General features: G+C 53.3%; 1 protein-coding gene across 1 annotated transcript in view; it reads left to right on the top strand.

Annotated features, from left to right (window-relative positions):
* The window catches only part of LOC131215707 (uncharacterized), a 48534-nt gene that overhangs the window by 10512 nt on the left and 18449 nt on the right, over positions 1-19573 (top strand). Inside the window, exon 3 of the mRNA XM_058210098.1 lies at positions 14460-14572. Within this exon, the coding sequence (XP_058066081.1) occupies positions 14460-14572 (113 nt within the window). The remainder of the gene's footprint in view (positions 1-14459; positions 14573-19573) is intronic.

Below are 19573 nucleotides of genomic sequence, written 5' to 3'. Positions count from 1 at the left end.
GAATGAAATCAAACCGAACGGGCGGGGGGACACTCCCATCCGAGACACAGAACCCTCCGGGTGGTGCGCGAGTCCACTGATTAGAGTGCCTCTCCTAATCCATCAATCTCGCGTTCGCGATCCGCAGGAGTAGAAAAAGTTCCTAATTCCCTCACCAGCGAGATGTGGAGTCCGAAAAAGAAGGGCAAAATCTAAACGTTGCTAATTTCAGCAGCTCCCCCATTCAAGAGATGCTGTCTGTCCGGCCAGCCTTCCGAAGAGGTGGTTATCGGTTGGTTTTAACATCTTAACCCGCTTCACGATTCGCTCATTAGCAGAGAGCGGCAGGCCGGCCAGCCGGTCGGGATCAAAGGGGCACCCCCTTCCGAGGCCGCGCCGTGTCCTCCCGCGTGTTGTGGCCAAAGCGGCCCAGACCAATTGGTGCCACTTCAGCAGCTAACTCTCGCAAGCGGCGCTGCTGACTCTCTCTCCGGGTCGGGAAATGAATTATTTATTTTAGCACGTTTCTCTCCGTTGGTGGAAAAGGTTCGTTCACACCACGCGATCGCCTGCCGGAGACATTTTTCCCGGGAAATTAACGCGCGACCGGTGTGGAACACAAGTTCAGGATGGTTTGGCACGGGCGGAAGTGGGCTGATAAGTTGGCTCCAGGGATGGTACGGGCGTTACATTTTTCTTATTAATTATTTTAATGGCGTCACACAGATTATCAGTAACTACTTGTTGACGCGAGGACGGTGATCGCGACGGCAGACGGCTTGACGGCCGAGGTCGACTTTTCCGGTCGGTGTTGTTGTTGTTCTAGGCTCTCTCTCTCTCTCTCCGTCGCTCCCATTGTTTGTTGGCTGGACGTTTCTGGGATCTAGACCGGACCGAGTTACGTCACCTCGCGACTCTCGTGGAGGATGAATGCTAAGATGGCCTCTATTGGCCATTTTCTAACCTCCAAACACACAAACACCGCGGGTACACATGTGAAGTGCATTGCTTCTTATGCTGTGATTCGAGTCAAATCGAATTTCGAGTTTAAATTATTTGACACATCCATCCGGTTCCAGTATGATGGGGTCCTCTCAGTCGCAGTGTCACCTTACGATCATTACTGTTTTGTGGGGCGCATCATATTTCACACCTGAACCACCCCTACGTCGCAGCCACCGCCGTGGTTGTGCCGCGAAAATGTTTGCCTTTTTTTGCGCTCAATTCGCCATCGCCATCGTCATCAGTGTGACACGCGTGCGTTGCGCTACATGTTGCTTGGCCCCATGTTGCAGGCACTCTCGCTCGACGCTGCGCGTGTGTTGGTAGCGTGTTTTCGGGTGATCTTCGGCTCACGCACACAGCGTAGCAACACGTGTGCATGTGTGCGTGAAAAAGCGCGCGTTCCACCACTCGCCGAAGCCGCCGTCGTCGTGTTCCGCTTCGCGGCCCCGTTGTTTTGGTTGGCTTCTTCTTTCCCACGCTCCCGACCCGACCCGAGCGCTCACGGCGCTTCGGGCGACACTCACGAGAGTGTGCGCGCGCGCGCGCGGCTTTCGGATTGGCTCGGACCGGAGAGAGCGCCTATAGGGGTCTTGCACAGACACAAGCTTCGCAGTTAGTCTGGATGCGTTAGTGGCAGCGGAGGTACCGCGCGCGCGTGTGCGCGTTTCCGTTTTTCCGCCTTTTTTGCCCACCCCGGGTGACCCCCAGCCTGCCCGTCTATTGTGTACGGAAATTCACTGTTTTTCCACCCGGTCCGGTGGTGTGTGGTGGCGTCGTCCGCCCCCCGAGTGCTGTGTAGTCCCGCCAGAGGGCCGCCCAAAGTACTTCCGGTGCGCGCGTGAAAAGAGCGCGGTGAGCGCGGTGAGCGCGGTGAGCGCGGTGGTGTTCGGTTTGGGGGTGAACCTTCCCGGAGGATTTCCGGCGGAGTGGCATCCGATGCTCCGATGCTGCTGATCCCTGGAATAATACACTCTGAAAACGCGCGCGCAACGGGCGGCCGATTTGAGAATTTGTTTTTATCCTCGACGCGCGCGTGCGTGCCCCTGTGTATGTGTGCGGGTGCAGCTGCGTATGTGTTTGTGGTTGTTGGGTTGGGTGTACGTGTGCAGAGCCGGCGCTGGTGAAAGTGAATTCGGTGAGTCCGCGTGAAAGTCGTTCGGGAGACGAAAAAGAAGGAAACACAAAACCGCAGGGATCCGGAAGAGTTCCGGGGTTCCGATCCCTTAAGTGCCCGTGTGTGTGCCCGAAGAATTGTCCACCGATCCGACCCGACCCGACACACATTGGTGTGAGAAAAGAAAATGGTGGCCGCTATGGCATCGCAGCCGCCGGAGGAGCAATATTTTCGGGTTCAGCTTCGCCGCTTCTTCGCCGCCGGTGGTGATGGCGGCGAAGTGCTAATGAATTGTCATCACCAGCACCACCGTCATCATCATCATCATCATCGTACCCCGGATTAATATTACATGACGCGCATAAAGAAGAGCCAGCAACAACCACGACCGACGTGAATGCAAATAGCGGTGGCTTCGGTGCCGCCATTGTGCTGCTGCGGCGCAGAAAAAAGAAAGTCGACATTGAAGAAACTGTGGCCGGCCGGCGGGACCGGATCCGGGAGCGCCCCTGATGGTGGACTATCGGAACCTCCTGCGTGTTACTTCCGGTATTCCCGGCGGCCTCTCATCAACCTCCTCCTGTGTGTGATCCGTGTGTAATTGCGCCGTGCGCTCGAGTTTTCCAAGACCCGAGACACCGACACCGAAACTTCAAGCAATAAAACGGGGTGAAAAGAAAAGCGCATCACCCGTCGGCGACGAAGGCCGCGAGTGGCCGATAAGAGAAAGGGGTGCGTGCGGCGCACGAGAGAGCGAGAGACACCGTGCGTCGTCGTGTGCGTGCCGGCGTATGTGTGCTTCTTGTGGACACGGACAGTGGTTGCTGCTGCGGCGCTTGGATAATACCAAAAATTCTGTCTCCACGAGAGAAGTCGCCTCGACGTGCTCTCTCACTCTCTCTCTCTCTCGGTCTGTCTCGCGTTTAAAGGAGGTGAGTTTTCCCAGTTCCCGGAGTGCGAGGGTCGCGGTGAGGCTTTTATCACACATTTTATTACATATTCTCCACGGCGCGCCCGTTGCGCTTATCGCGCGCAAGATGTGATGTCGAAAGAGATTTTTGAACCTCGCGGCGACGGCGTACCTATTTTGTTCGTTTTTCTCTATTTGTAACCCACGAGTGAGTGAGCGAGAGAGAGAGAGTCAAATAGTCTCTCCTCGTTTGGAGTATGAAAGAGTGAGTGCGGTGTTTACAGGGTTCCGACCGGTAACTCTCGCATTGCTTACTTTGATAGTAAAAATAGCTCTCTCGCATTGCTTGGCTTCCTTACTCTCTCTCTCTCTCCACTTTTCCACGGCCGGGGAGCGCGGAGCGTGCGAAAGAGAGTACGCTTTCGCTCTCTCTCTCTCTCTCTCCCGCGCTGATGATGAGTCTTTTTGGGTAAAAGAAGCAGAAAACACCGCACAGCGGCGGTAGCCGCAAGCAACCGCGACAGAATGTTATTTTTCGGGGTCCTCTCTCTCTCTTTCGCTCTCAACGTTTGCTTGTGTGCGTGAGATGAGTGTTGCTGCTGCGCAGTCGCGCGCCCTCTCTAACACACGTTTCTTCGTTCGGTCGACCCAAGGAGAGAGAGAGAGAGAGAGCTACATGCTTCGTCTTGCTCTGTCGCGGAGGGAGATTAAATTACGTTTCGCTTCGAGCCGAGCGTGTTGTGTGGACTTCGAGCTCCTCGTGCGCGCCGCCGGAGGAAGAAGAGCAGCAAAAGCGAGACGAGACGGAGTAAAAAGAAGTTCTACGCGCCGCTCGTCGGCGATCTACTACGCCGAGCGGCGGTGGCCTGTGTGCGGTGTGTGGCCACTGGAGACGAAGGATGGAATCTTGGGCTCTTCACCCTCTCGTTCGCTCTCTCTCTCTCTCTCGCACTCTTTTTCTTTTCCACTGCGCTTCTTCCCACAAAAGTGCCTTTCCGTGGTGCGCGCGCGCGGTCGGTACATCCGGAGTGGTGCGCGGCCCTTCCCACCCCTTGTCCCGTCCACGTGCGTGCTTGCGTCTCTCTCTCGTACCTGGGCTTACGCGTGGTGGTGGCGGTGGTGGCAGCGCAAGAAGCCCCCCGGTTCCGCGATCCGAAAGGAAGACGGCGTGAAGAAGCCGACGGCAATCCAACGAAACGGAAGAAGCGCGCGGCAAGGCGCGCTGAACCGGGGAGAGAATGAAAGTTGTGGCCCCGGTGGACCGCGGGAAAAGACGCGACGGTTCTGGAAGAGTCTCGCTCGCACGGGCGGCGGGCAACACGCCACCGGAGTTCTACGAGACGCGCATCATATTAGAACACGAAAATGGTTCGCTTTTGCCGCCTAGTTTGGGGATCCTCCGAGTGGCCACAACGATGTGCCGCGGGCTTCCATTTCTGCGCAATTTTAGTGCACAAATTCCTGCCCTTGGGAAGGGGTTAATCGGAGGCTCTTCAGAAGACGAGAATTTGTTTTGAAAAATTGAAACCGAGCGAAAGGTGGTTCCAGAGCTGAAACTATTGCTCCCCGAGGCACACGCAAGACACGTCACGGGAAAGTAATTTATTTTTCCGAAAATAACACCGGAAGCAAGCGGAAGCCCCATCATGACGACGGCGACGATGGATTTTTTTTGGTCATCATCCCCTCGTTGGAATTCTTTTCCTGCCTTGCCTGGCTGGGTGGCTTCCTTCCTGGCCGCGTCGCCCGGTTGCGTGTGTCCTTGCTTCTTGTGGTGATCCAGGCCTTTTTTTCCATTTGTTTCCCTTTCTTGGAAGGGCGGCGCGGCGTGCAAGAAAAATGCTCATTCCCTCGCGTTTTTGTGTGCGTATTGCGGTGTTCGGGGCCACAGAGTTAGTTGATTCCAAGAATGCTTCGCAGTCCGTCCCGTCGCTGCTGCTGCTGCTTCTTCTTCTAACGGCAACTTCGTGCGCACATACACGCGCACGCACCGACGCACCACACTGTGTGGAAGAGCGAATGGTGGCGTTGGTAGTGTTCGTTCACTCGGCAGCCATTTTGTGTTATCTTCTTCGGCTCCGTCGATGCGTGAGTTGCGTCGCGGTCCGCGAGCGCGAGAGAGACAGGGTTCCCGAAGCCGCGTCTCTCTCATCGAGCGAAAGGGGAATCGCCGCTCGAGAGAGAGAGAGAGAGACCCTGAGCCCGCTGGCCTCACTCACAGCTTTTGTTTCGTTCGCACTCTCTCACTCTCGTTCGTAACGGTTTGCGGTCTCCCCGTTTGTGCTGGTCGATTAAAAAGCGCGCTGAGCCCGGGAAAGGATATCGAAAGGAGCCTCTATTTGCCGATTGTTTTCGATACATAAAATTAAGGACCCAAATGCGTTCAACGAACACACTTAAATCGAACGTTTGAAACTGTTTTCGGCGGCAAGCATCCTGTGAAAGGATATCTCGCTGCCAGCACACACACCCATACACGAGAGAGCGTCCGAAAAGGATCCGTGCCGTGCGTTCCGCTGAACTTTTCGAACGCAAACATGTTAAATTTAACTTTGTGCATTCTGTGCGGTCTTCTTATAAATCGAACTCGTCGCAGCACACCGATAAGCTTTCGAGAATTTGCAAGTAAATAAAATAGAGATGGGTTACAACACTTCGTTTGGTTGGGTCCTTCAGGGCCGAGAACCATCCTTTTGCGCGCTTCTCGTGCACAACAATTCGATCGAGCCTTTTTTCGTTCGGGGTCTCTCACTCTCCTCCGTCTCAGTCGTGGCCGACGCGCCGATGACGACGGAGAAAGTAGCGTGGGAAAGAAACGCCCCAGTCTAAGGTATTTTCCTTTCCGCCGTGTGCACTTTCTTCCAGCGTCTCTTCTTGATCGCCCCTGTTGCCCTGTCCTTCGTTGCGTCTCCCGTGCTCTGTCTCTTTCTCGGGTGTTGATTCTCTCTTCGGGAATCTTCGATCGGTTGGGTGCTCTGGATCAAACGTTTTCGAGCGCCATTTTGAGAAGGATTTCCACCAGTTCTCTAGTCCGCCGTTTGTTTTCTGTCTTCACGATTGTGTGCATTTCCTCTTTGACGATCCCCCATGATCACGCCCAAATTGGTTTCACCATAACCCTTGAATTATGGTGAATATTGGAGAGGGAAACTGTTGCGTCTCGGACGCCAATAAAATAAGCATCCATTAATGGTAAATGGCGCGCTCTGTCGCGGTTGTGTGGTGCTCCCAAAAGCCGGACACAAGATCGCTTGCTGTTGATCGCTCGCACACACAGAGTAATCAGCCGGTGCCATTTTACGAAACAAATTATCTCCTGGGCGCGATGTGTCAAACATATGGATGGCGTCATTTCCGCGGTCCGTTGTCCGCGCGCTTGTGTGTCCGCAGCATCTCACACACCACTAACAAATCACCTTCTATTTGTCTCCCGTCCCGTCGAAGAAGGAGAAGACGAAAAAAAGGCGCACTCTCCCGGCTTGAAAGTGAATGAAACTTCGCGTCGGGTGGCAAAGGAATCGAACGGAGCATCAATCCCACATGAAAAAAAAACCCTGTCGACTGCTTGCGATAGGGCCCTCAAAAGGGTATGGGGACCGTCCGTTAGCGCGCCACGGGCTCTCTCCATTCATGATGCTGCTGAAGCCGTAAAAAATGACCACCAAATTCCGCATCATCCACACATCCCGCGACCCATTGATGATCGTGCTCTCGGCGCGCGTTCCCTATCGCTACGCCAAAACAGAGCTATCAGCCAGGACGGGGCACTGGGTTTTTTCGGTCAAGTACAGGCGTGATGACGACCCGCGGGTGGTAATCTGGCGTCGTCGGTCACAGGAATATTATTTTGTCGTCGGTCGCGCCGCAAGGCATGTGATACTCTGCCCTCGACCCTTGGACCGCCCGCTCGTGTGAGTGTGGTGGTGGCCCAGTTTCCCGCTCTCTCGGCAATCATCGGTCGTCCCTGTGTGTGATCATCATCCCCATCCGGTGTGACCGGCCCTGGTAGTGGTGTGTGTCACACTTGTGTCACTAAACGATCCTCTTCCGCGCGTTTCTTTTGGCAGCACTGTTCCAAACGGTGTTTATTTCTTATCAATGTTCACAGGAGGGACATTTGCTTTCCCTTGCGTGGCCGCGTGAGCTTATCGTTTTTGTTTCGAGTGCACGAGGTCCATTATTTTTTGGACTCTCCTTTCCGTCGCCATCTCGCGTTTCGACACTGTTGTTTCTTATTTTAGCAGGATTTTTTTGTCATTGTGGTTTTATTTGGGATCGTTGAGAGATCCTTTTTGTTGTGCCTATTTTTTGTCGGCGGTCTATGCTGTATTCAAATCTTCATTATTCTCTAATCGAAAAACTAATTCATTCTCCCCGAAAGGAAGAGCAACCAGGGACCACCGGAAGGGAAGGGAGCGAGCCAGGAAAAACTTCCGAAAATGGCGCGCAAAACGTGATGATGTGATGAAAAACAAAAACATACCACAGACCGTGACGCGACCGCAGGACCGTAAATAAAGGAAAACCCTAATGATGAAGATGATGATGAGGTGTGTCGCCACGCCACGATCTGTTTGGTGTAAAGAGGAGAGAAACATAATACTCCTCTCTGCTGTGTGAACCACAAATCGCGAATCCTTCGTCGGCGGAGGACCTTCTTTGTTGTGTTGTGTTGTGTCCGACTGGGGGGATCGATCGAGTTTTATGCTTCGACGATCCTCCCATCCCGATCGCAAACAACGCCACACCAACCACGGCAGCAAGGAGCCAGGACAGAGGGACCATACCGGCTAGCACAGATTTGTATTTTGTGGTTTGCGACGATCGATGAAGATCGCCAAGCACGGCAGACGCGCAGTGCTGGCGATTCCGACAATGTGCCGATTAGTGGGATGTGAGATGATCGTTGTTCCTTTACCACCAAAACACCATCTTCATGATCACCGAGCCGCCGGCTGACCGACCCTTTTAATGAGGAAGCCGAGAGAGCGCCAAAGACACAATAACTGGCCGCAAAGAATGTAGCCACAACGACATACACGCCGCCACAACACATAACATGCTTCGAAAAGCGCGACGAGCGTCCGAACGAACGCGAACGGCAAGGAAATTAAAAGGCGTCAAGTTGTGGCCATTTTCGAACGATATGCTCGCTGCTCGGTGGTCGGGTGGGTGCGATCGTGGGGCCAGCAACATAAGGAGACCAGCGGGGGGTGGGTGGTCGCACAGAGAGCGAAAGAGATAGATCGCGCGGGCGAGAGAGAGAATGGGGAGCGGCGGCCGCCCTGGAGCTCTGGGCGTCCTCGTCGTCGTCGTCGTCGGTTCGCCGCTTTTTTTATCAATGGATTTAAAGTTTCATTCATTAACGATTCCACGCTGCGATCACGACTCTCTGAATGTTATTCGTTGCCTTTTCTTGTTTTTTTTTCGGGCGGGGGGTCGGTTTTCTCGTTGCTCTTTTCCCTGTGTTTCGCTCCTCTTTTTTTGTTGGTCGCTTTCGGCTTTCGGTCGGTGGTATTTTGTGTGTTGCGCCCAATTCTCTGCCATCCTTTCTTTTTTTTTATGTGGCCGCACCACCAACGACCGTCTCTCTCTCTGTCTTATTGTATGTTTTGTTGTTCGCGCTTTTATAGTGCAGTTTGTTGTTCGTTTGTTCGCGCCGGGTTTTGTGATGCTTTTTGAGCCTTTTTATCAGCCGCGTGTCCGCGTTGTAGTAATTATTTTCTGTTTCTCCTTTTCCTTGCAGGTATGCGTCTTTGTCCGTTTGCTCGAAATACATTTGTTTAGCCGTAAGTTTTTGGTGAAGCGATGTAATGGGTGGCGCCTTCCGGGAGTCCTTTTCCCCTTTTTGCGACCATAGGAAAGCGGAGGATAGTTCACGAATGCTAGTTGAGGACAGCACTTCCGTACTCTGTAGTGCTTGTGGTGTGATGCTCATCATCATCATCATCATCATCGCCGCCCATCGTCAGCACGCTTCTCTACGTGTCATGATTATCCATGGCGTGCGCGTGTGTATGTGTTTGGTGCTAAAAGAGGTCAAACGAATTCCAGCGGGCGCCCTCTCACTCGCACAACACACGCTCTCTCTTTCTTGCGCACGGCTCGGCCGTGTCCAGGTATATCCGTGGGAAAAGTCAACAAAATCACATTAAAAACGTGGATGAGAGGAGGAAAAAATGTGCCCCGCGTCGCCGCCGCCACCCGGCGGTGGCCGCCCAGCCACGGCCAGTGGTGGCGGCGGCGGCGGCAGTGGGCTCGTCGTCGATACAGTTTCATGCTGGAATGTTTATGCTTTTTATACCTTTTGGGACCCTGAAAACCCCCCCAAAAAAAGCATCGTAACCTGTTTCGATCCCGCCACGACGAACCCCCCGCCATTGTGGGGTGGGGAGAGAGAAGGACAATCAACAAGTGGCCGCCGCACCACCCCATTTTACTCAAAACTTCCGATCGATAAGAGACACACATCCCAGATAAAGTGTGTTGAAAAATCAAACTGAAGTTACGGAATAGACGGCCCCGGACTCCGTTGGTGTCCCCGATATCGAGGTGGATTCGATAGAACCTAGACTCTCTCTCTCTCTCTCACCAGCACCGCCACCACCCCACCATGGCCGCGTGTACGTGCTTTCCCGGCTTCCAGAGGGCATCGTACCCGAAAAACCAAACTCCATTCCTCGCGCTTGGGCTGGCTTCATAGCCAGCCCGCCGGCCAGCCACGAACCACGGGTGTGTGTTCGTAATGTGAGTAAACTGTGTGGTGTGTGCACTCCAAGGCGGACCACGGCAAGGGTGGCGGTCCATGCTGTGTGCAGCATATATGAGGAGAGAGAGGATAGGACAGACAGAAAGACAGACAGACAGAGGGACACAGAAAGGGTGGCGTACGGAACAGCGCCGAGAGAGAGAGGAAGGCGGAGAGGGGACGAGCCAGCCAGCGCAAACGCGCGGGGTCCGTCCAACGCTGGAATGTGTTGGCTCCCAAAAGGGCCCCCAGAATATCAGGTATCAGGGCGAACGAAAGAGAGCGAAAGAGAGAGAGAGTGCTGTTGTTGTGCGTTTTTTATGTTGTTGCGCTCTTTCGTGTGCCGCATAACCAATCATCAACTTCCCGCGCGAGTGCAACAACACGCGGCCGGCGGTGCGCATCATCGTTCTTTTGAATACGCGTTCCCTGCCAAAGAGAGACAGAAAGAGAGAGGGCGAGAGAGGGCGAGAGAGAGAGAGAGCGCACGAAACAGAACGAGTGAAATGGAACCATTTAAATTGGAAACCAGAAAATGACGATTAATGAATTGATCCAAGAGCCACCAGCAAGCAGCCAGTCTTGTGAGCTGCGATCTCACCACACGTGAGGAGCAATCTCACCACCACCGTGGTGAGTAAAGTAGCTCACTGTTGTTGTGGTGATCGCGCGCGCGGGTTCTGTTGCCGGATGAAAACCGGATGGCCGATGGGAGTGGGGTGGCCCAAACAACATTCCAAGATGGTGGAATCCCGATAACGATAGTGCCGCGGTCAAGCATAATCCGTCGGAGCGCGAGAAATGTCGCGAACATCGCTTTCTCTAGCGTCGCCCGCTTATTTTGGGGCCACAACATTCCTGCGCCAAGCCACGCCGCGCGCCAAATTAATGTTTTGTTTTTTGCATCAGCCCGCTGGCAAAAGCATAATGTTTGTTGAAGGCTCCTTTTCCTCCAACCGCCCCCCCATTCCCCCTTCCGATCTCCTCCTGAATTCGAGCCGCGAATTCCTTCGGGAGCCGCGTGCGATCAATCGCGCTCTCCCGGGAATCGCGGTTGTGAGTTGTGGAATGCCACCGCGACGCCGCCGCGATGTCAATGACCGCCGTCGAGACAACCCCATGGGGGGAGCGCTGGCTGGCTGGCTGGCTGGCTGGCCGGCCCCTGTCCCGCACCGCACCAAAGAGACCTTGTTATGGGCAGCGGTGGAGCCCTCGATCGAGAGCCTCCTTCGCGGGCGCTCGGCGTTGTGTGGAGTCTCAGCAGGAGAGAAAGGATGTGTCCCCCCTCCACGTGCGAGAGTGGAGAAAGAATGTCCCAAATTCCTTTCCCACACACACCGACCACCGACTCCTCGGCCGCTGATCAAAGAAATGAGATAGTGAGCGGCGTCTTGGGCCGTTCTTAGTTTTGCTCGCTTTTTCGACGGCGCTTTCCACACGGACCCACCGGCAAACAACAACAACAAACCAAACCAGTTCTCAGGATGGACGCGCGCGACGCTCAAAAGAGGAGAGCCCGATAATCGGCCGAAATAAGGAATGGAATGGAGTATGGTGGAGAACAACACACCACCACCAAGCGGCAGAAGAGAGAACCCAGAAAAGACGCGATCGCGATCAGAAGAAAAAGGATCCAAGCGTCGGTGGCGGCCCAGGACCACGATGAAGGAGGCAAATAAATAAAACATACGAAAGTACGGCGGGGCGAAAGACGCAACGAACCAAAAACCTGTGAAGAGGGGAAAAAAAACTCGTTACACCGCGTTCCATTCTGTCTGTCAATTTTTCTTCGCGCGCGCGCGATCGCGATCACGAGACAGACAAAGGGAGAGGGGGAGAGCGAGGAGGGAGAACCCAAGGAGAACGCGCGGACGCAGGCAGCAGCAGTGTCTCTATGTGCCGTTCAGTGCCGTTTGATTTTCCTTCGCGCGCTGGCCGCAGGGTTCCTGCGGAGCGAGACTTCCTTCACTCACCCCAACCCAGCCACGCAGCCATCGGAACCCATTCACCCTTCATCGCCGACCGACCGACCGACCACCCACCCGCCCACCGCACTTTGGAATGTCGCTGCGCTGTGCGCGTCTTAAAAGGTCTCTCTCTCTTGAATGGCCCTTGTTTTGTGGCCGCTTCTTCGGAAGCTTTTCTCGAGTGCGAAAGCGAGACAGATGATCATGCTGCACACATGTTGCCCTCTTCGGTGGCGTGGCGTGGCGTGGCGTGGATCCTTCTTCTGGCCACCGCCGCGTCATCCACCGGCGAGCAATGAGCTGAGCTGTGTGTGAACGGCGCCATCTAACGGTCGGTGGAAGAAACTATCCTCGGGCTGTTTATACGCTTAGATGCAGCGCTTGGGAAGTGCGAACGATGCTGATCATATCCTAGCAAATAATGGAGGGACGACAAAAAGGATTGTTGGGGGCGGTTAGGATCATATTGTGCTAAATCCGGGCCCGGGACCAATGTCCGGTATCCGATCGACACTTTCAAATATATTTCCAGTTTTCGCGCGAGCGCGCGTCTGGATGGATGGTATTTGTGCCACCTAACGGCGGCCTCTGGAATGCCAACACGCCGCCCCCAACCCTGGACACTCCCGGGATGTTCTTTGGCCTCCTCTGGTGGCTACCGGGAACCGAAAAGGAGAGCCACACCAGCGAAGAGCGAGAGAAAGCAAAACAACGGTCGGCGTGCGCAACCCGCGCCGGGACAACATTTCCCGTGAAAGCAGAAATGAAACGAATCGAAAGAGAGAGAGAGAGATAGAGAGAGAACACTATGGAAGAAAATGCAAGAGACGCGAATACCAAACCTGACCGCGCGGTTGATGATGACTTGACCGGTGGCCGCCGCCGCGGCGACGGAGACGACAGCCGCTTCCCGGACCCTCAGTAGAGGCGATCGCGGCCGAGGTGTTGGGTGGCTGGCGGTGGTGGTGGTGGTGGTATGCCAATAAAACACTTGCCACATTCCACGGGGGGCGTGAGTGCGCGCGGTGCGCCAACTCTGGCGCACAAGCGGAGCGAGCGAGTTTTTACAGTTAGCTTTTTATGCATATTTAACAACAATATTGAGCCTCTCCAATTCCCTCTCCGGTCTGCAGGCTGTGGCGGGTGGCAGCCAGTGGGGTGGGTCTGGCGCGCGCCTGGTCCTTGCCAGCAGCCAGCCACGCCACGCCACAGGTCTCCGGCTCCGGCGAAAGAGAGAAGATCCATTGGTCAGATGAATTTATTTCCCCCGGTGGTCCATTTCGAGTTTTGAGCGCAGAGCGGTGGCGGGGTCCGGTCGCCGGTGTGTGAGGCCGCGCGCCACACCGCCAGCCAGACTCCCTCGGATCGCCGCCGCCGTCGGCGTTGGCTCGGTTGCTGTTGCGCGCGCGCACCAGTGTCTCCTTGATGTTTATGTTTCTTTTCGGTTCTTTTGCTGTCCAGCGAAGCCGCGACTCTGGCGGGTTGATATTTGTTTTCATGGGATCTCGTCCGGCGGCAATCCTTTTGGTCCCGGCGGTGCTGAGCGTTGCGCGCGGCCGTTGTTGATGAACGTTTCGCAAATTTCTTCCGCATTTTATTGCCCGATTTGCTCCCTTTTTCGCATCAACAACAATGTTGCTGCTACAGAGTTGTAAGCCCGCAGAGCAAGATTGTGGCGCGTCCGTGTAGCCAGGCTGGGCCTTAAAGGGGCAGCCCCGGCAGATGATTACTTTCATTGGCCCGGCCATAATATTAATTGCTCAATTTTTGGACGCGCCCCACAATGTTGCCAACGAGAGTCAAATTTTAATTACTGACCTAAATAATACGAACCTCAATATTTCTCAACCTCCTCTGGGTTATTTGTGAAGGTTTCACTTCCTGATTATTGGGCTTTGGTTGTTGACTATTTCAGTGGCTCGATCAGCGTGGGCTTTATCCATCCATTATCGTTGGCAAAACCTATATTATTTTACTCTTGTTAAGAGTGGTTTGAGTCCTTCCCTCACTCTGCGGGAAATTCGTGTAATAATTGATGTTTCTGGGTCCGATCTTGGCGGATTGTTTGATCTTTCAAAGGGTAGCATCTTTGCACATTGTTCTTTAATATTTTCTTTAATGATATCAATAGATTGGAAATTACTGATATTTTTTACTAGATTGGACCAGTAGATCCTGGAAATGGAGGATCCTTCCGGAATGTTGGGAAGAAGCGATTGAGTCTGTTCATGAGACGACCATCACACCTGTCATTTTACAATGGTCTGCTTTTTTTCTAATCTTAGAAGAACAGACCGGGCTGGATTTTCTAAATGGGCTGCTCTTATTGTGGTTCACTTCTTGCTAGCCAACGGTCACCTGAGCTGGTTGGCGACTTATGTTTGAGTTGATCGTCTACTCTATTCAATTGTCCTCTAGTCTTGTGTCCGCCATACAAAATTGGCAGCGCAAATATTAGCGCCTCGTCTATATCGATCTTTGACATGTTCATTAATCAGAAAAAGAACGCCTACCCATGTCTCCACTGCTGACTTTCGTATCTACCTTTAAGTGTTTGTTTTTTGTAAAACGTTTGTCAACTAGGCCGCGTTTAACGCGTTTACTGGATCGAATTAAAAATCAAACATTTCACATTACTGCGCAGAATGTTTATCATAAAAATTGTATCATCGAAAATTGTTCCACAACCCTCAGATCTCCTGCTAACAATCTCGTATTATTTGCCGTGCTTTGCAGAGATTGCTACCCGCGGGTTCTGGAGCACATCATCAGCACACAGTCGCCGCAGGTGCTGTGCCGGGACTACAAGGAGATCCTCGGCACCCTCGACGTCTTCTCCACCGATCCAGGTAAGGCACTACTTCCTTCGCATCCTTCGCAGCTTCTGCCGCTCGGAAGCGGAAGAGCATCCCTTTCTCTATCTCTATCTCGGGAAGCGTTGTAATTGTGGCCCCAGTGCGAGATGATCGCCTTTTTTCGGCAACTTTCATCACGACGGTGGCGACGGCGGATGTTGTTGTTTTGCTGTTGCTGTTGCTGGTGGCCACATACTCACACATGCCCCGCGGAAGTTCACTGACCCCTCGCCAGTATGTCAGTCACCAATGTTGCGCTAGTGTGTGTGCGCCACACACTCCAAATGCAACGTGTTCCGTGCCTTTAACCGGCCACCCAGCCAAGTCAGTGTGTGGTTGTGTTTTTTTGCGTCAGTTTGCGCATTTTTTCGCATTCTTTCGATGCAATTCTTCGTTCTTTCTCTCTCTGTCTCTCTCGTATCGTGCTTTCCTCATTTTGTTTTGATGCCGTTTGCGCGTTTCCTTCAAGAGAGAGAGAGGGGAGCTTGATTGTAAAATTGTTTTTCTCCCCTTTTTTTCTGTTGAAGCAGAATTCTACCTCGCGGAGTGTCCAAAGAGAGGAGGGACAGACAGATAGAGTGAAAGGGAGACGGCTGTGGAAGTGCTCGTAATAAGAAAAAAATGTTGTCCACAAATTACACGTGCAAACCGCGAAGCCCGGGGAGTCGCCCTGCAAATCGAAGCATAAACAACAAACGGGCACGACCCGCATGGCGGTGCTCGCCCGTCCCCTGGTTGTTGCTGTTGCGTGTTGTTATTGTGGCGCGCTGTGTTTTGTTGTGGCCCTTTTTTTTTGCCCACAGCCCGCTCCAAAATTGCCAATTCCGCGCCCTTTCGACGCGGCGACCGATCGACCGACGGACCGACGAGGCGAGTTCTTCGCCGCCGCATAAGTGTCGTGTCTTCTCTGATAATGTTGTGGTGGGGCCGCCGCCCCGGCGGTTTATTTATTCCTTTTCCAGTTCAGCGAGAGCCCCATTATCAGGTCCCTCCGGGGTCCGGACACCGGAGTGTGGAGTAGAGCAGCGAGAAAACCGCGCAAAATGCGTCGTAAACAAGTACAAAACTCTACTCTGTGGAACACTTTCTTGCATGGTTCCGGGCGGGCGGTGGCGCGTTTGTGTTGTGGCCTGGAAGAAGGAACACGAAGAGTAATCTCTTGGCGAGTTTCGAGTGTATGCGTGTGTGTGTGGTTATGTTTTTTTGCGTTTCAATGTTTATGTTTTTTCCAGCCCTCCAGAGACAGAGAGCGCGGAGAACGAACGGTGATCGTTGGCGGTGATCTTTCTCGGTTTTTGGGTGTTTGGTGGCGCTTTTCTGCTGCTTTCTTCTCACCGTTTTGGGTCAATGACTGCGCCACCCAGCACTTGGATAAGATCCGGGGGAAGATGTGCTCTCTTCCGAATTCGCCGCCACCAAAATGGCTGTGGCGCCCTGCACACGAGAGAAGATCATGCACTTCCCCCCCCCAGGTCGAGGTTCTTAGGCGGTGTGCCATAGAGACGATCGCGATTTTGTGGAGCGCATTAAAAGTAACGAAAAAAAGGCGACTACTCCCGACTCCCGATGTGGACCTTTTTCGTGAAGTGTGGACCCTCCCCATGTGTTCTGGCTTTCCCTGTTTCTTTTGCTGTGGTTGGCGTCCCCTCGCCGAATCTCGACTTTAATTTTCTCGGAACCCCAAAATAGATCCCTCTTCCGTCGGAGACGGGGTGCGAGAGGGATGGTGGAAAACCATCCTCCACGAGACGATATGGCATCGGGCGGAAGTCGATCCAATCAGGCGCGCGCGCGCGCGTGCCTCTCAGGTCGGGTCGGATGCATCTGTGCGCGCCGACCCGCCGACGTCTTCTCCCCAAGCGACCACCGATCATCGGGAGCGGGAAAAAAGACAAACAAAGCTGGGCCGAGTCTGGCTGGCTGGCTGGCGGCCTTCGTTTGCGGCCGAAAGAGAAGAGACCCCCAGCGAGCATCATCGTCGCGGTTAATAGCCCCCAGGGCCCAAGGGGTCGCCCGTCACCATCACCCCAGCGCAAGACACCGGAGTTGAGTTTTCCGAACACAGAGCCAGAGAGAGAGATGAGGTGCATCGGATGCCCTAGCCCTTCGGCACAGGGCACCATCAGCATCGGGGGGTTGTGGAGGTTCTATTTTGGGAAAAGTCGGGAAAACAGAAAAGGGAACCGCTGGGCGCGCGCCTGCTGCGCCTTTCCGGATGCGCCGCCATCACCGGTCGGCGCGCGGCCTGATCTTGACTGATCACAGCGCCGTGCGCGCGATCACAGTTGGCGGTCTGGCGTCCCTCAGACGCCTGCGTCTGAAACGGGAGATTCTAGGGGAGGCGGCCAACTTCCTGTGACTGATCACCGCGTGACGTCGTCGAGACGGGCGCGCGCGCGCCGCACATGCTGCCGACTCCGACATCCGGTCCAGCCATCCGTGGTGGGGTGCTCTAAAGATAGCCCTCCGGAGGGGGATCGATGTGCGGCGCGCCATACTTTTTTTTCGGTAGGTTGCGTGCGTGTCTCTTCACACCACGTCCACAGGAGGCAGAGGCGCACCCCACTGGGACTGTTTGGAATGCGGCTTCAAAAAGAAGCCGGCAGAGGGATCTGGGTCTGGGCGCGCACCACTGGGAACATCTTGAAATATCTGATTTCGGTAACGGACTAATCCGGGGCGCGTGCGTCGGTCTCTGATAAATGAATTGATAAAGGACATCCTAATTCCAACGCCTCCTCACCGCTATCGATCCGATTTCGGCGCTGGTACTGTCCGATGAAGAAGTAATAATCCGCTGCTTGTTGGTGGTGGTGGGGACATTGGCCATCGAGTGGGGCTGACAGACTGCAGCAGAAGCGCAAGCCGGATGTGCTGCTGCGTTGGGAGCGGTGTGGAGGGCCCACCATGTCGACTGTGGGTGTGTGTGTGGGTCCTAAAAATAGGCCGGCCCTTCTGCCGGAGGGGGGGGAGGGTCTCTGAACGCGGAAACGGTGCGGTTACGGTACGGCACGCGGGGTGATGGTCCCCTTAACTGAATTACGGGCCAACGAACGGACGGACGAACGGACGTGTACCATAAATATAAGTGGCCATCAGTACACAGGATGCGGTGGTAGGGAAGCGAGATGGGGACAGAAAATGGCCCAGCGGCGGCGGGTGACGGTGGCAGAAGTTGCAAAGGGATCGCCTGAATGGTTGACGGGGGGTGGGTGGGTTTGTAAACGGTTTCCGTCAATGGCTCGCCACGGTGTGTTATCAACTCCGGGGGACCGGCCACCGGGGATTGGCAGAGGATTCGTTTGGAGCTCCGGAAAAAGAAGCGACCGAGTTCCGGTTTCCCCCTCCCCCGGGGGGTATGATGACGCAAAACTCTATTCCTTCTACTCGCTTCCGTTCTCAGAGCTGGAGTAGCCGCGCACATTCTACTCTCTGTCTCTCTCTCTCTCTCTGCCTGTTTCGGACTTCCTTCCGGTCTCTGTAAAACACACAGACATACACCGTCACGCCGCTTTGTGTACCATTTGGTCGTCGCGCACGATGATAACTAAATTGAAACTTCCGCCGATCCAGACCAGTAACATTGGCATTGGCCGGGCGGTGGTGGTGGTGTATAAATCAGCAATAGCACACCACCAACCTAACACATGGGTTGAAAAGTCGCGGGCTTAACGCCTCGACCACACTATGAGTTTTCTCTACAGGTTTTTTGATAAGCTAGCATTCACACTTGAAGTTTTTTGCGCGAGATATTCCGTGAGCTCCAGTGAGTGAAATGACAGTTCGTTTGTTTATGCTTTGATTTTTCAGTTTCCTTTCCTTCTCCTTTTATGGCCATTTTTGTCAAAATTTGTTTCGCTGTCGAAAAACTAGCCATATTTTTGGAAAGCAATAAAAATTGGCCGAAATTTTCCGTAAACTGTCAAATTGAAAAAAATACCCCCGCAACGAGAAAATATCCCGTAAACATAAGGCGCTCAAAAGCACTCAAAGTAACCCACGGAACTCTAGCAAAAGATTCATAGTTTCTTGGCCTGCCATACATTTTATCGAAGTTTCTCATAGTGTGGCGCCCGGGTAAGAAAGAATTTATCTATCATCGTAGTTTCCACCAACGGAGAGCCACAATATCAGTTCAGCGCCGCTCAATAACATTTCAATATCTTTTTGGTAGAACGATTTAAGTTTTGCCTCAAAATGGGCCTCAGTTTGTCAGTGATCGACCTCTTCATTCGAGCAAAATTTATTATTGTGCTTTCAGGCGCTTTGGACGAAGTACATCAGTTGCTGTCCATTCAACAGGCAACCGTTTTAGTTCCGGAAGGAAGTGATAGGCTGAGAACAAACGAAGCACTCTCTTTGAACAGAGCACTTCTCATAGCCGAATGTTCATGCAATATAAAGCCAAGACATTCTTTCGATATCTTCACAGTGTCAACCAACTTATGCAATTTCGTTTTTTACCATTCAAAAGGATTTTGTGGACTTTTAAAATATTTTCTGGTGTTACCCCCTCATTCACTCAGCAAACTAACGTTTTATTGTTGTTTCTGATGGAGCGGAGTCCTTACGACACTTTTCAAGTTTCGCTTCGCTTGATCGGTACATTTTTCCCATTTAGAAGCAGTGTAACGTTAAAACACGAAATTGTGTTTCATCCATTGTTTTGAAAATAGCAAAAGTAGTGTAACACTCTTAGCACACTAACTCACAAAGTCGTTTAGAAGGTCATGAAATTTCTACAGCTTTGAACTTTAGTACTAACTGAAAAACCGATGATTGCAATAAGACTAGCCCTATTTATGGGTTAGGCCCGGGACTTTTTAGCCCATCTATTCCCACTCTGGGTTCTCTGCACGACGACACACACATTAAACAAAGGCGAATATTATTCCAAGGCGCAGTTCTCTGGTGGAAGAGTCTGGGCCTGTTGGCCATACCGATGGCAGATGATCTGTGACCCTCCAGATGCACTCCAGATGGCAAAAAATATGA

Source organism: Anopheles bellator, chromosome 1 (genome assembly GCF_943735745.2).
Source record: "Anopheles bellator chromosome 1, idAnoBellAS_SP24_06.2, whole genome shotgun sequence".
NCBI classification, from domain to species: domain Eukaryota; kingdom Metazoa; phylum Arthropoda; class Insecta; order Diptera; family Culicidae; genus Anopheles; species Anopheles bellator.
This window is presented reverse-complemented; position numbering and strand designations above follow the sequence as displayed.